This window comes from Plodia interpunctella, chromosome 8 (assembly GCF_027563975.2).
Source record: "Plodia interpunctella isolate USDA-ARS_2022_Savannah chromosome 8, ilPloInte3.2, whole genome shotgun sequence".
NCBI classification, from domain to species: Eukaryota; Metazoa; Arthropoda; class Insecta; order Lepidoptera; family Pyralidae; genus Plodia; species Plodia interpunctella.
In genome coordinates this window covers 8,671,896-8,689,612 of record NC_071301.1, presented here as the reverse complement: position 1 = coordinate 8,689,612, position 17,717 = coordinate 8,671,896, and the positions used below count along the sequence as shown (strand labels likewise).

The 17,717-nt window shown below is 33.6% G+C and overlaps 1 protein-coding gene across 1 annotated transcript in view; it reads left to right on the top strand.

The window, feature by feature from the left end:
• Oct-TyrR (Octopamine-Tyramine receptor) overlaps positions 1 to 17,443 on the top strand; it is a 48,888-nt gene extending 31,445 nt beyond the window's left edge. Inside the window, exons 2-3 of the mRNA XM_053748771.2 lie at positions 14,654 to 14,722; positions 14,979 to 17,443. Coding sequence (XP_053604746.1) covers positions 15,144 to 16,556 — 1,413 coding nt within the window. The 5' untranslated portion in view covers positions 14,654 to 14,722; positions 14,979 to 15,143 and the 3' untranslated portion in view covers positions 16,557 to 17,443. The remainder of the gene's footprint in view (positions 1 to 14,653; positions 14,723 to 14,978) is intronic.
• The last annotated feature ends 274 nt before the right edge of the window (positions 17,444 to 17,717 follow it).

Genomic DNA, 17,717 nt, shown 5'->3' with positions numbered 1-17,717 from the left:
GTTAAGTAAAGCCAAGTTCAAGGTTTCTTGGACATGGCTTGGGTTTACTTAGAGATTTCAATACAATTAACACAGAGAAACAAATAGCTTCATCCAGACTTGGATAGTTTTTGTAGGATGTTTTTGACCGGGTGTCACTTCTTTTACAGAAAATAGTTTTTAAGTTACATTATATCATTTTACTTTTGTTTAAAATTACTCTTTTTTAAAACCACCCTTTTGCCTTTTTCTGTTTGGTCTCAAGGTTCAACTGGCAGAGAACGCCTTATAAGGTACACCTATTGTTAACTTTTATATTGTGCAATAATGTTGAAATAAATAAATATATCGTAAATACTTTAGTTTTTTTTTTTAACATACTAGTACTTAAAAATCAGTCGCTGTATTTTATTTTAAAGCTGCAAAACTATTCAGAACGGTCAAGATGTATTACCATCAAAATTAATCTAAGAAGACTTCTTGGATGGATTATGCGATGCTAATACTTAAAAAGGCGTATTTTTACTGGAAGCTACAAGAATTCTAAAGGAATCTTGTACTGGGTTTACCATTAAATAATAATAGGGTTACTGAGAAAAAATGTTTACATCGCTTCACACTTCTTCTTTTCGAGTGTGTTATTACACTGGTTTATATGTTTATAAACAGAAACAAAACAAAAAAATAAGAATTTTCTTCTTAAAAAAGAGAGGTTCCTTAAGAAGAAAGTTCTTATTTTTTGGAGGGCAAAATAGGATTATGCTACTCAACTCAACTAATTTAAGTCTTTAGATGCCATAATTGGTAATCAGTAGATTCTAAAATAAAAAATAACTGATCTTATATCTTCGAAATGTTAAAAACTAATAAATTATTTGTCGTAGTAGACAATTTCCTTGCAAATCATAAACCAGACTGGACTAATATTTGCCCGAAACTTTGATATCATCCAAAGACAGGTGCAGCCGACTTGCAAGTTGTCAGAAGATATAACAAACTTATGATACCTGTTGGTAACTGGATTCCAGCTAAATATTATTTGAATTGCATATACAGTCAACAGCAACATCAACCTACGGAAATTCATTGCGATCAATTACCGCGCCTTAGCTTAGGGGTTCTGTTACCGTTCTGTTAACTGTACAATCAAGACGTGCAATAAGCAGCGGCGTATGATTTAGTCTTAGAATAAGACAATTCCATATCCTATAGGCTGATGTTTGGCAATAATGGCATTTCCAAGGAGAGTTGACGTCAGGCATCCAGCCGGTTATAAAATCACAGCCAAATCACGAAAGCTTTAAGGTATTTTTATGCTAATATCACAGCCCTGAAAATATGCTGACAACATTAAAAAAAAGTAAAAAAATATTTTTACTTTTTTTTAATGTTGTCCATTACTGTAGGTACCTACTCCATTAGTTACAGATAAATGGGAACAGAACACAGGCTATATATCTTCTAATCCTGCAACACACAAATCTGTTTCTTCTTGGGTCCTTCTTAAACAAATGGCTACTATTTGACACCGTCAAGCCCTGAGGTTAATGACCCTTGCTATTGGCCGAGGGTCAAGTAACAAATCCCCTAATTTGAGTTTTGTTCTGACCACGATTTATCAAAAGCCCTAAAAGACCCAATGTATTTGTAAAGTTACGTAAAGGAAAATTATTTTTAATTACTTGTTTAAGTTATCTCTCTCATCTGAGCGTCTTCCCGGTTCGTTCCACAGCCATTGAGCGTTGGAGCCCAGGGTCTTCTATTGTGGTAGATGGCATGGACTTCAAGTGCATTTAATTGCTTTCCGTGAAAACCTGCCCACATTTTCACTATTTAGTTTGCTACTGCCTGGTGATAGTTGTCAAAACAATGTTAGATACTTTTAGATTACTAGAATTAAATCTTAGACTCCAGTGTTAGCAATAAAAACTCAAAAGATAGAAAGAATAAAATATCAAGTTTATAATGTGTATTTTCACGGTATAAATACTACTATTACAAAGCAATTGTGACAAGATTATGACTTCGACAGAATTGACACCCTGGTAAGTAGTCATCGGATATACATGAAAGTTGGTCTGCAGGCCACTCACATCCCACTCAATAAAAAAGATCATCGATATAGCTAGCCTACCTATGTACAGAATCATTACAAAAGGTAATTTCTCTCGTTTTAGAATGAGTAATGGCTACATCTCCCAACCCATTGTATGTGAACAAAGAAAATTGAAATCTCAGGATATGAAAAAGTCCATTCTCGAGAATTGAAGTGATTTTCTCGACCCCAGAATTATGGGCGAAAAAGGGAACTGACATTGTTACAAGTATTGGAAAAGTGACACCTGACATTTTTGGAATTTAACAATGAAATTAATCAATCATTATATTATAAAACTCTTCCGTAGTATATCCATAGCTGAAATTAATGGACGTCGAAAGTTGAAAGATTGTAGAAGAACTCGAAAGGGTTTCCTGAATTCGAATGTGCCATTGCAGATAAAAGCACTCTTCACCGAAAGCACGTTTTGCCAAAAAAAATGTTTTATATCTCCGAGATACATAAGATATAAATGTTCTTACCTAGCCTCACCTAAATTGTGTCTAGCAGAACTGAATTTACCGATTGTTTTAATTCAAAGTTATGTTTCTTCGGCGAAACATGCTTTCAGTGAAGAGTGTTTCTATGTATTGTAGACATCTCATAGCAGAACATCGTGACCATGATGTGTCATATCAACGACTTCTGATATAAATAATAAATATATTTTTTTAATGTACCTTCTCCAAAAGCAACCTCGTAATATAGGACTAATATATACTAGTTTTTACTTAAAACTTGCCAGTAATTAGTAACACAGATCTCTCCAACAGTTGATGGAAGGAATAAACAAGATTGACCAAATTTCTTGAAGTACTAGTATTTCTTGAAGTAGTAGTATTTCTTGAAGGAATATTCTTTATAGGTTATAAAATGTTTTCCTATAATATACCGATTTACGTAAATGTTTTGGTGGTTAACAAATAAATAGCAATAGGTATTTATCAGTTAAAGTAAAAAGTAATTTTAGCTTGCAAGTACAGATTTTGAAGAATGAGGAGAGAACATGGGAGAAGTTTGTAAATGAATATCATTGGTTTTAATAAAATCAGATCCGAGTTAAAAACAAAAGGGTAAGAAGGAAAGATACATTATTGGAATATATTTTGCTATAACAGATGAGAGTGAAAACGAAGATAAGAAGGAAAGAGACACGACAGCAAAGTGGTCGCGCCAAACAGATCTCTGTCTAACTATTTACGTTACATCTTAAATTGTATTGTTTCTTTGGATATCATTTTACTTCATTCTGAAGGGTAAATCAATTATTTTACAGTCTACGTTTTATCATTGAAGCATCCTTAGTTAACTGTTCATAAGCATTAATAAAACATTTTTTTTTTTACATTTTTCAACTTTTTATATATAGGCTAGTGGAGAAAATCAAGTGTCGCCCAACATTGTCGCCAATAGAGCGTACGCTCTACTAGATTTCAAGAATAACGTAATTTTTGACTTTTTACCTATATTTTCAGTAGGGATCCTAAAAAACACTGGCACAATCGTCTGGTAAAAAAAAAAAAAACTTTTGTCGTGTGCCATTCGTGTCACGTATGTCTCCGACCCACTCAGTAAACGATTTGCTGACACGAAAATCATGAGCTGAAACGGAGTCACGATCGTGGTCTGTGTAATGTAAAACCCGACATATGGACTCTGTGTAAGATATTAGCACAGCCAAATTGCAAGTCAATTTATTTTTAGCCTTAAAAGAATCTTCTTTTATAAAGCGTGTTATTGTTAAACGCTTGGCATCAGATTTTATTCAAATTACTTGAACTCATAAATGAATAAATGATTTATTAATGATTACATATCATCAGCACATCGTACACATATCTGATACGCCTTTTATGAATACTGTATAGGTACCTCAATTACTGTGGGGGAGCAAAATTGCCACAGATGTTTTTCTTTTTTGTTTTTATAATTTTATAACAAACAACTGAGCAATTAATTAATTTTCAAAATTTTCGTTTTTTGTTATTCTTTTTTTTTATTATTAAAAAATTTTCATAAAATAGCAGTTACAGAAACATCAATAAACCTGAAGAAATGTTTGTTCCATTTTGTGCGCCTACATACATACTCGTATTTTTACATTTAGTAATTTGGTTTACATTTACATTTAAATATGGTCGAAGTTTAGTGCCGTTGTAATAAAAAAAGTAACTGTTATTGTTTTGTTGATGTGCTCTTCGGTAGCATGTCGGCGTTTATGCAAATATAACTATCGATAAAAAATAATGTTTACTCGTCATGTAATAATGAAAATAAAATTGTGTTTCTTTTACCACTATTTTGTACTTATAAAATCTTTTTTTTTCCATTTAGGGTGGGTTGCATCGTTAACTTTGATGTTAACATTAACGTGCGCAGAAAAACGCAAAGTACGCTATTTTGTCTAAACGTCAGCGGCGCGCCGGTTAAAATCAACGTCAAATGTTAAGGTGCAACTCACCCTAACTTGCCTTTGATCAAAATATCCCTGGTTCGAATCCTACTCGTGCCACTTGAGTATGTCGATTGGTAATCGAACCTGCGTATAGTAGTTTTTACAGACCTTTTATTTTGGTTTAGTTTATCCAAATGGAAAGGCAAAGGGATCTAAGCCCAAACAGCCATATTTCACAGACCACCGCTTGCTGAAATTATCCTTAGGAAACCTATGCACTGATTGGCGGTTTAGTATTCACTGTATATCCAGCTACTTGCCACATGATGGTATAAGTACTTCGATGGAGTAGGTACCTACTAATTCCACGGGCATACGACATATGGCTTTAGAGTTAGCAAACAAATTCACTCAATATTTAAACGATGGAGCAATAAAATCAGAAAAAAAAACACTTTAAACCTGCGCTGACTGTGTAGCTTGTATTCGCGCCATTTCCTCGAAATATTCACATGAGTGTACAATCGTTGCGTACAATGTTATGTTTTATGTGCAAATATGACCGATATGTCTTGTCTATAACATGACAATTTGCAAAATAGGTACTTGAAGATTATATTTAGTATGGATGGCAAAACAAAATCTTTATCGGCATCATCATCATGAGTTGCCATCTTCGAATTGAAGTTTGGACGTCAGTATACGGTAACTCGGCTTTGGGCCGCTATTATCCTATATCCTTTATGTCATCAAGCCACTTTCGTCGAGGGCGGCCAGGAGGTCTTTTGCGAAGCCTTCAAGAATCAGTCTTAGAAATTCAAATTCAAAATCTTTATATAATAGATTTAATTATAAATTTATATAGAATGTATATAATATATAAATAAATACTACTACCAAATATCAACTATATGAATTCGAGAGCAAACAATCAAATAACAAAGGGTTACAAACTGCAACCCCAGAAGTGCCGGCAGTGAAAACTTGAATAATAACGTTGTGCATTTTTTGACATTTACGAATTTTCGATCAGAGGGCAAGTGTGGGTTTACATTTCCACTTCTCACCATAAATCGATTCGAAGTATGACACAGCGTATCACAAAAATACAAGTAACGCCGCTAAAGAAGTTTTCTTGCTAGCTAAAACAATAAAATTCCTCATTTATCCATGATTAAATCATTATCCCTGCAGTTATCATATTTCGTAAAATCCGCCGGCAGAGTTCCTTCCTTCCTTTAGTGATAGACATTCAATATCTGAATATCAATCGTGTAACACGAGCTTCTCTTCCTATCTGAACTGAAGTATTTCGCAAGGTTGCCATGTAAATTAATCTAACATAGAATAGGAACCACATTGTACCTTCACCCCATTCGGTCGCTCGCAGTTGTTTCTATGATATACTAAAACAATGGAACGTCGCTGCTTCCTCATGAGGCACTATTCCATTCAGCGCACTATTTTGAATCGCACCTTCACGGTGCCAATCAATAATTTTATAGTGTACTTAGTGGCCAAGCTCCGCTCGATCTCGTTTGTTTATTTACTGCACAAAAACTCATACAAAGAAAGGCAGCAAAAAAAAAGATGCGTACAAAAGCGAGAGCAGAGAGGAAATTCTTCAAATTAATCGAATATTTGAAAGGAAATTAAAGCAAAAGGTCTATTTCTTGAAATTCAAATTCAAATTCAAATTCAAATCATTTATTCAGAAATTAGACCTTCACAGACACTTTTTCTCGTCAATCTTTAAATTTATAGTTATTTCTCACAAGCTAGAAACTACTGGTATAAAATATAATAAAACGATATTTCCCATATATAGGGCAGATTTTTCCCTAATATTACAAAATTCGCCTCCGTGGAAGACCAGCGTCGCTAACACTAACACGCCGAGCGGGATACCAATTTAGTACACTGGCCATTTAATTGTAACATATTGTATTAATTATTTGATACCAATAGCTTTTCTTCTTCAATTCCAAAAAATCATTTAGAGTCGTTTTCTAAAACGCTATTTCATATATATTACTAACCGGTGCTAAGCCGTACCATGCCAGTGCGATTCGAATCGGTGCAACTCAAAATCACCATCGCCCCATTATGTCTGAAATCTATTAGAGGAGCGAAATTACATTTACAAGAACAATATACGTGACCTCCCAGACTAGATACTAATAACCTCTGAAAGCTTGCTGATAAAAAATGAGATACTTACATAAAATAAGTTTATTACAAAATGTCATTTTTGCCACAAACTTATTATATATTTTTAAACAGATGAGGAGTTCCCACGTCCACTATCAGGTCATGTTTCTCATAATAATGGTTTGTCATCCAAACTAGACGGGAGTACAAAATTTCAGCTCAACCGGTTTCAAATTTTAGTTGCAAGATTCCACCCGAGGCACATGCAAGTTAAATAATTAAGCTTGTAAACATTTTATAACTAACTATATCTTAGTCTAATATATAATTGCTGTAAAAAAAACTGTCATACAAACTATGCAATGATCATTCATTCGGCATATGTTTGAGTTCGGCGATAGTGTGTAGCCGGTATTCAACAGTTTATTGAAACAGTATCGCTTTATTGACAGGCATTGTGTGCACATGTGACAATAGTACTACGCAACAAAACCTTCTATGTGAAATGCATGCATGGAGCTCACGGTGGAAAAAATCAACTTTTGTAGTGAAAGACTTTCCTGAATCCTTTCATGAGTATCTTTAAATGATCTTAATATCTCATTTTATATAATAAACCAGCTTATGTTCGCGGCTTCGCTCGCGTGAATTTGAATCCTGATTAGAGTAGCAAAACGTCCAACAAAGCGAAACGTCTAATGAGCAATCTGCCTAGAACTAGATTTTCATACAAACTTTCACCCCCAAATTATAGACATTTGGGGATTGATTTTAAAAAAGTAATGGCTCATAGACAATGTTAAACCAGCATGGCTGTTGATCATGATGTGAACACATTTTACATAAATACCGATATTAAACTTCTGCGAGTTATCAAATAATATTTTGTTGCTCTTTGAATGATTTCAGAAGAATTGGACTATATGTGATTTGCTACAGATTACAATAGGCTCATTCTAACGCATTAGGTAATAACCTGTAATGTTAGATGTAAGAAATGTTAATAAATAAATAAAAAAAAATAAATAAATAAATAAAATATCTATCTAACCTGGTCCAGCGTTCATATATTGTCTTAATAATAATTAGGGTCCCCGGCGCTGTGTATCCTCCGGAAATATTACGAAGTCGTGTGAACAGCAGTGCACATTCATATAAGACTAGCTGTTTCGCAGTAGACCATTTTTGTCATCTAATCATTTACTATATCAAATTTCATATAATTCAGCCCTCAGTGGCTTAGCCATGAGGGCGTGACAGATAGACTTGCACACTTATAATGTTAGTAGAAGTATGGATAAATTAGGGCATCAACTAAACGCGCCTCATTTTTATATTACACATTTAATAAATTGTGTTTAATAAACTGAAAATTTTCCAAATGTAAAGAAAAAATAATTTATTTAACATTTGTAAACTGCGTTTCTAATTAATATTTCGTATGAAACTTGGAGAGACCTGGGTGTCTCACGATCCGAAAAATTAAGTACTCGCTCGTTCATCATCAGCCGGTTTTAATTTTGTCATCGAGCGATCTCAATGCCGACTCCTTTAATTTTTAAAGTTCCTATAATATTTTGTGAAATTATTCTATCCAGCCAAATGTAAATCTAAGTTCGGATGTGAATTTTGCTTAAAGTCCGTAGAATGGGATTTTATAATAGACACGCTTCAATCACCAGCGTCAACTCCAATATTATATTAAATTGTTTTCAGGATATTTGCCTTGTTTTGTTTGCATTTCCCGGACGTATATTTTACAATATCAATCAATCTTCTTGAAATTTTGCATACATAGGTATAGTTTGAAATATAGAGGACATAGGGAGTCTTTCATTCTGAACATTAAATGTTACCGTGGGAAATTTACGCAGGCGAAGCCGCGGGCAAAAGCTAGTATAATAAAACAGTGGAAAAAAAAATATGTCTGTATGTCTGTATTCTTTCTTTTTTTGTTATATATCTATTAAGCCTGGGCAACATATAGGGTATAAATTATTTTGAAAACTGGAACACCTGATGTAGATCTATGAAACTACAGCTAAATTATAGGGAATATAGAAATGACGACTTAACAAAAATTGTTCTGCCTGATGAGCATTTTTTGTTGAGATATAAAAATCGAAGATCTGGAACGCCTAATGTAGACCTATGATGGTATAACTAAACTATAGGAAAAATAGAAATGACGCTCTAATAAAAGTTGTTCAGTCTGATATGCATTTTCCGATGAGGTATAAAAATCGAAGATCTGGAACACCTGAAGAAGAGTTTAGCTGAACTATTATAGTTCAGCTAAACTATAGAAAGTATACTTTTTCTGATTAGCATCTTCTGTATGTATAGGTATCGTTACATTTGTCTGTGTAATTAATTTGACTCCTTACCGAAAATTGTTCGGTCACGCGAACGAAAAAATAAATTATATAGTGGAACGTAGTATATTAAGGATATAGGATAAAATCCAATCTTTCCTCATTGCTCGTTTTTTTCAGTCCCTATACAGACGGTTTTTTTATTATTTTTTAATCAATTATTTGTTCTCTAAAAACATTTTAAATAGATACATATGCGTGAGTTCTACACAGCAGGCGTTACCACGTCTCACGTAAAAAATATTTCGTAGCACGCGACACACAGCGTACCTACAGCCGAAATCTCTGACAATTCCACCCCAAAAGGGGTGAAATTTTTTATATGTTTTTTTTTATATTTTTATATAAACGTTTTTTTTTCTTCCTTCCTTCCTTCCTTCCTTCGTTTCTTTCAAAAACGTGACGAGACGGGGTCTCTACATGGAAGGAAGCGGTAAGCAAGTTGCGGCAGATGAGTGACAGGAAATTTAACTATAGATGAGAAAAATTACGAATTTGAATCACATATGTTTATATATATAAGTCTTACAGAATACGAAATAAAAGAATGACTAAGATTTTACTATGAAATTCACGTGCGCGAATGCTATTTTCATATATAAGGAATATATAATATATATAATAATAACTAGGATTTTTCGACAAAATCTCTCAACACAATATTTTCTGTAATACTAAATAAAGTGATGGAACAACCTATTTGTTTATTATTAACAAAATATAAAAACATTTACATAAAAATAAAGAAAGAAATATATATATATATATATACTAACTTTTGCCCGCTAGATATTTTTCCAACAATATACAAAAATATTCAAATAACAATTAAATATATATATTTTCAAACAAAAACGCTTTATTTTGTTTACCTTGACTACTGGTACTATTTTGGAAGTTGCGACGATGCGTGACGTTGAATGCAGGCCCTCGATTACATTCATTTTCATAAAACAAAGGTCGTACATATATGGAGTCGCCTTTATATTTTCGAACAATAGGTTTAGGTGAATAAATTCAGATATATTTTAAAACAACATTTAAGTCTTGTTGGATTTTTATTTGATTGTCAATCTATATCAATGGTGCCGCCTATGTAGTGAACGTGATTCTTATAGTGGAGAAAAAAGCAGAATAGTGGACTTTCGACGCTTTGTGGCTGAGGAAGAACCCTGAAAACGTAAAAATATTTGCATAAAATACTATTATAATAATGTAACTATGAAAGTAAGAAGAAAGTATGAAATACATTAAAATACTCAAATATTTCAGTTGTATAAAAGGACGAGGAACTCAGAATCCCAAGTTAGACTATTGAATGAAAATTCTCTAGCAAATAAATCTATTTTATTTCTAAAAGCAACTATAGACACAAACTTTGTGAAATACTGCGACAAGAAAGAATACAATTTGCAAAAAAAAATGTCAACAATACGACTTAACGCCATTGATCGGAACAAAATAGAATTTCCCAAGAAACTTGTGAGGAATTCCCAGTCCGCAGTTGTGAAGTGAGGAAAATGGGAAAAACTTTAAAGGATTAAGTGGAAGTCCCACATTGCGGGTCCTTGCCAACTTTTGAAATACCGGCTACCGACTATACTCGACCAAAATATTCAGGGTGGAGTCAATTTTATTATTGAATGCGTTTAACCCGTGACTTCACTCGAATGAAAATAAATCCATCGGGTCGACATTGTTACGCAATTGAATTTTATTTCATACATTTTCTCCACTTTTGTTTAATGTCCTACATACTTTATAAAGTCCATTGGTGTCTGTCTACATATCTGTCTGGCTGTATGAAGATTTCATTCATTCACTTTATGCAATCACTAACAAAGAGATTGCATCAAATTCATTGGTCGATCTAATATTTCCGAGAATTGCTTGAACCCTTCGAAAAAACATTTAAGAAATTTTTATTAAGAAAAAAAAAATAAATGTAAGAAAAAAATACATTTTTAAGCAATCTTTTATTGTTATCAGAGCATCATATGTCAATGCAGAGCCTTTCCATCTTGATGCATCTTGATCCATCCATCAGATCCAGCTTATCATAATATTGCATTATCGTCCAAATCAAACGCCTGCACAAAATTTCAGCTCAATCGGTTGAAGAAATCTGATTCAATACAAAATTGGGTTTCAAGAATCAACCCCCACTTAAGTACATACTTACATTGTTACAAGTAAAATAAATGCTTGTAAAAAATTACGAATTTTTTCATTGAGAATTTCGCGTCACCTATTCCATTATTTCTCAAGCAGCTTTGAGTTCCAATAGATTGTGTCTGGACCCGTATTACTTGCGTCACTCACATTACTGGCACTAAAGCACTAGCTCTGAACCGAAAGCGCTAACAGTTTGTGTGGTCCAAGTTTATGTTATAAAAAACTTAAGTGGTAACATTCAACCAATACCTAAACCTATCGTTTGTTGGTAGGTATCTACTTTAATCGAACATTGTTGGACCAAAATAACTTTTAAATATTTGCATTATTTGTTTCTTTTCCTGGTTGGTGGTTCACAAGAGCATTTCGACCGTATTGGGCCACGCTGTAAATTTTTATAATTCGTCAATTTTTAGGAAGGGATTGTTTCTAAAATTAATCATACATAAAATTTACATTACCACTGTAGGATTAATTATTTTAAAGTCAGATAGGTAGTACCTAAAACTAATGCATGTCTTTGGAAATTTTAAAAGCGCCAATGACAGAGACAGCACCCATTAGGTACGGTATGATAAAAGCGTGTAACATGGACCACGTAAGGTGGATCGCTAACGCGCGCCGGTTGACCGCTATTTTCGTATTTCCGCCTTTTATTCCAGAAGTGCCCACCTGGTTTTCAATTTCCGACGACAAAACCTCAAACGTACAGAATTTTATTCCCTAAAGTGGACTTCGATATTGTTGTAAACTTTTTACTTTGATTTTATGTTTGGAATAGTTGAAAGAGGTTTACAAACTTCCTTTATTTCTCCGAAGAGTTCCAGGCTATTTGAAAAATGTAAGCATTGATTTTTATTCAACAAAAAAGGCGCATAGATAAAACATAGAGCAAATCTGGTGCTTATTTTATTCAAAGTGATCACTTAGGCACTATTAGTAGTTTAGTATTTGTTATGTAATGTGAAACTAACGCGCGAGAGAAAAAATATGTAGGTAGTTAGTGACTATGATCTCATACGTGATCAAAGTTATAGTCGATGTCTAAAAAAAAATAATTATAAATTGTGATGTATAAAATAATTAAAAATCCCGGGATTTTTAATTATTTTATTGATAATTTTAACAGTCAATAAAAATGAATGGTTTCTGTGATGAAAGCTGAATGTCATGAATATTATCAATTATAGATTAATATTAATATCAAAAGCAGGTGTGTTCCACGAGTACAGGGGGGCTACCATTAAACATAAAACACGTAGTACGTCGTTGCATCTTTTTTACACAATGTAGGAAAATGAGATAGCATGTGAACATTAGAAACGTTCCACATGACCTTTAACTTACGAGTTGATTCCTGGAAATAACATATTTCCATGAAATAAATGTATTAACCCAATTTGATTTCTATGGCTTCAGTAATTTTGAACACCACGCTTCGAAAGTTAATCCGGTTATTAATTGACTTTATTATTTAGAGTTTAAATAATATTACAATTAATTATGATTTGTCATAATTTATTCTAATATTACATAGTATGAAACCAAGTCGTTTCCAGCTGTTTATCAGTCTGTCCCTATATATTTTTGGATCTTTAGGTTAAGGTTTTTTATATGAATAATTTTACTATGCTTTATAATTTATGAGCGAGATCATAGTAATCTATTATGAATAGATATAATATCTGCGAGGTTTATCCCGGCACATAAGTATGTACAAAAACAAAACAAAACAAACCATATAACAAAACAAAAATCAGAAAAGCGGCATCATTACATGAAATGAGGTCATAAGGAAGACAAGCCAGTAAAACCACGCTGTCAAAATTCTGGGCACGGCCCGTCCCTAAATCACGGAAGGGCTAAGGTATATAATTCACCAGTAGTAGAGTTACAAAATTGTTGTTGCGGACACGCGTGTTTTTCGGGTTGGTTAAACGGTAAACGGTGGTTATTTATATACTAACCACGGGGCGTCCTGCGACCGTCCCACCCGCGGGAAATTCGAGAAAGTAGATATTTTATTCAAGATAGATTGTATTCTATAAACAATCTAGTAATGAGCATTCAGAAAACGAAAGAACGCATCGAAAAAATGTTTATACAAATCTATCAAGGCATATTTACGTGCTAGAGTAAATCGCCCTTTCGATAACTCACAACCCCGTATGAAACTGAGAACACGAGACTGAACAAATTAACGTAATACTTATATTTATTTAAATAGTTGGACATCTTTTCCTGTAGCTTTAAATAATAAAAACATTTATTGGCAGTTTCTTGGCACAATAGAAAAAACTTAAAACAAAAGTGCACCACTTTAAACATCGCCCCAGACACGAAGCAAAATAACAACTTGATGAATGACAAAATGTTGAAGGATCGTATAAAAGGGATCGAACCCTTATTTAGACATTTATTCCACGTGCCCACTTGATGACCTTCTGTCTTCTAGTTCTATATAAATACACTATATACTTGTTTTTAATTCCCCGACGCTAAAGAAGGGTGTTATAAGTTTGACCGCTAAGTGTGTCTGTATGTGTACGTGTCACCGTAGCTCATCAACGAGTGAACCGATTTGGATGCGGTTATTTTTATTTGATTGCCAATTTTTATCCGGTGGTTCATAGATATATTTGATCAAAATCGGTTCAACCGTTTAAAAGTTGTACTGAAATGAATATTAATAGTCGGCGGTTTGTTTATTTGTCTAACAAATAATCTTATATCGATTATTGATAAAGTATTTATGATAGTTTGTTGATAAAGTATTTACATAATTTTTCACATATAGATCAGATAGCATGTTTTAAAAATATGTTGCACTGGTGTTTAGGCTAATTTGCCAATTACCTCAAACTTATACCAAGCTGTTTGCTTATCTATCAAATTATAATAGGATATGTTATCAGAATGATTATGTGGGCACAGGTGGATCTAATGGGGTTTAAGGATTGTATCTTTTATAATGTCCCTAGAGACTGATATTATTTACCACCTTTAAGATTATATACATAGCTTTTCGTAGTAAGTAATGGATAGTTTAGATATCGCGAGTGGCTAAACTGAGTTTGCACATGCAAAATTCAAGCCTGTATATGTAAACCAAGTACCTAGTCCCAATTTACTAATTCTACTTCCACAAAACCGTCACTTCTTGTACACGTCTTGCTTGTCAGATAAAATCAAGCCAATTGCGTAATTTTACACATAATTTTTTAGAAGTAAAAGCAGAAGCAAAGCCTGGCCGGATTGTGAGTTATATATCAATTAAACGTAAACATATAAAGATTTCCACATAAATGTTTACTCTCCGACATTAAGAGGAACCCACCTGTCTTATTCTGAAAATAGTCCATTAAATTATTTAGGGAAGCGTATAGTAATAAATTATATAAATAAAACGTGTTTTCATAGTTATGTCCGATAGAAATATCTGTCTGCTGAATAGTCTGATAGAAATCATTTTTGTTACAGGCCTTGTTCGCCATCAGACAAATCCAGGATGCTACACAAATGGATGTTTCTGAAAAACATTTCTTACAGGTAAATTTTACTTTACTACCTATCAGTAATAATGAACTGATTTTTTCGTGGTTTTTCTATTTTTAGAATCAGATCGAAGACGATTAAGTTTTTTATGGCATAATACGTTGTGACTTTAATATTTATTTCGCAATAATTCTGCCTGTATAGGATATTGGTTTAAGCTATTTTTACACGAAGGATTATTTTACGATCAAGACAAATTTGTCTTGATATTTATCATACTGATGTATTAATGTTATTATTTTTGTTTCAGAAAAATGGCGTATAAGAAGATGAGCCTTCAAGGAATCATATCCGCACAAACGAAGAAATGTTACCAACGTCTTATGTCTAAATACTCCGAAGTAACAGATGGCATTAAATTTAACACTCTCAACAATAAGGCCACGTGAAATGTAGCTAAGATAGTAACGGCAAAATGGGCCAGACGTCTACTCACGTTGTCAAAAACTACACTACAGTAAATTACAGCGATATATACGATGTAATCGAGACCGATAAGGACGTTTGTGCAGTCGCAGATGACCCTAAGTTCCCGAGTAGCTTCGGCATTACTCTGGCCGTCCCGGAATGGGAGGCCATTTGCACGGCCATAGTCCTCACTCTCATAATTATATCGACGATAGTTGGCAACATCTTAGTCATCTTGAGCGTCTTCACGTACAAACCTTTGAGGATCGTTCAAAACTTCTTCATAGTTTCTCTTGCAGTCGCAGACTTGACAGTAGCGGTACTTGTTCTGCCCCTTAATGTCGCTTACTCGATCCTCGGACAATGGGTGTTCGGAATATATGTTTGCAAAATGTGGCTGACATGCGATATAATGTGCTGTACATCATCAATCTTAAACCTGTGCGCGATTGCTCTCGACAGGTACTGGGCCATTACAGATCCTATAAATTACGCACAAAAGAGGACTTTGGAAAGGGTTCTGCTAATGATCGGAATAGTGTGGGTTCTCTCTTTAGTCATTAGCTCACCTCCCTTGCTAGGATGGAACGATTGGCCCGATGTATTCGAACCGGACACCCCCTGCCGATTGACCTCGCAGCCAGGCTTTGTCATATTCTCTTCCTCTGGATCGTTTTATATCCCTCTAGTTATTATGACTGTAGTATACTTCGAAATATACTTGGCAACTAAAAAAAGACTGAGAGATCGCGCCAAGGCAACAAAAATCAGCACAATTTCTTCTGGCCAGAACAGGTACACTGCAAAAGATAACGATCATCACGACCAAGATTCAGTGAGTTCAGAAGCTAACCACAACGAGCATCAAGGTGACGGTGAAAAGAAAAAACGAATTAGGAAGTTAACTCCTAAGAAGAAAGCTAAAAAGCGATACTGGAGCAAGGACGACAAGTCGCACAACAAATTAATTATTCCAATTTTATCCAATGAAAATTCTGTCACCGATACTGCAGAGAATTTAGAAAATAGGAATACATCATCTGAAAGTAATTCGAAAGAAACACACGAGGACGAATTGTTGCCAGCAAACGAGCCTAAACCTCCAAAGCGAGCGAAGCCGAGTCAACAAAACACTGTTTACCAATTCATCGAGGAGAAACAGCGCATCTCGTTAACGCGGGAGCGACGCGCTGCCAGGACTCTTGGCATCATAATGGGGGTGTTCGTAGTGTGTTGGCTGCCCTTCTTCGTGATCTATCTCGTCATTCCATTCTGCGCAAGCTGCTGTTTATCCAACAAGTTCATAAACTTCATAACCTGGCTCGGATATATCAATTCCGCCTTGAACCCTCTAATCTACACAATTTTCAATATGGATTTCAGAAGGGCATTCAAAAAACTACTGTGTATAAAGCCGTGAATATAGTGCCAAAGGGTATTTTCGCTTGAAGTTTCGCTGATTTGCTCAAATTAATAACTTTTAAATTCATTTAATAATGCATAAAATAAGCCTAAGGTAACTACGATCTATATAAAATCAATCTTTTTAAATTATCGTCGAGTTAAAACTTGTATTGTCTAGTCTGTATATATTTTAGAAAGTGAACAAATTAATAGTAATATTAAAAATAGTTAATGTATAATTACATGACTGTATACTTAAAGTGTACATAAGATTAATATGACGTTGTGCAAGGCACGGTAGATAGTTTTTTCGTATGTAAATAATTATACATGAAGATCGAATTTAATGTTAACGGATAGTTATAATCAACGAATCATCTAAATTTAAGGGAAGTAACAAGTTGTATATACATACATATCTCAGTCCAATGTAGATGACTAATTGTATACTGTTTAAATTTATATGAATTTCTGTAGACGCTATAATTTTGTGGTATGTAAGGGATCTTATGAATTTATAAGGTCATGATTTCATATTTTTAACCGAAGGAATATTAAATTGACTTAGCGTAAATAACTTTTTTTTATCGCCATGTTCTGGAATGTTTTACCAGTTATAGTTTAGCAATATAAATATTGTTATTCTTATAACAAATGTAATTTTATAATACTTAAGTTTTCTTTTTTCTAATAAATAGCATTACAACGTTGATTAAACAAAAACAAATTTATATACATATATAGAGTGTAAAGGTCCCTTGCAAATATTGACTTTTCGTTCATCTCATAGTTGTTTTAAGGCATATCCCTTTAAAATAATTTGAGCCCTTATTTGAAAGGGATATATTGTAAACATACTTTTTATTAATTCTCTTCAACTGTAATAAAACATATTTGACTGTTTTAACAATCTTTTAATTTTTGTTTTGTAATCCCTTCTACAAACTTAATATGGTATGTAAGATACTATGATGATGAAAACACGAAAGCTAAACTTTCAGATTACTCAAAGGATGGTTCCATGAAATTAGTAGGTACTTCGAAGTTACCTATTAATTTCATGGGTGGTTCTCAGAGAGCATCGAACGCTGCGGCCGCGCTATCATTACGATCCGTAAATTTTCTTAAAGAAGGAATTATTTCCAAAATCAATTTTTATAAAATTGACATTACCACA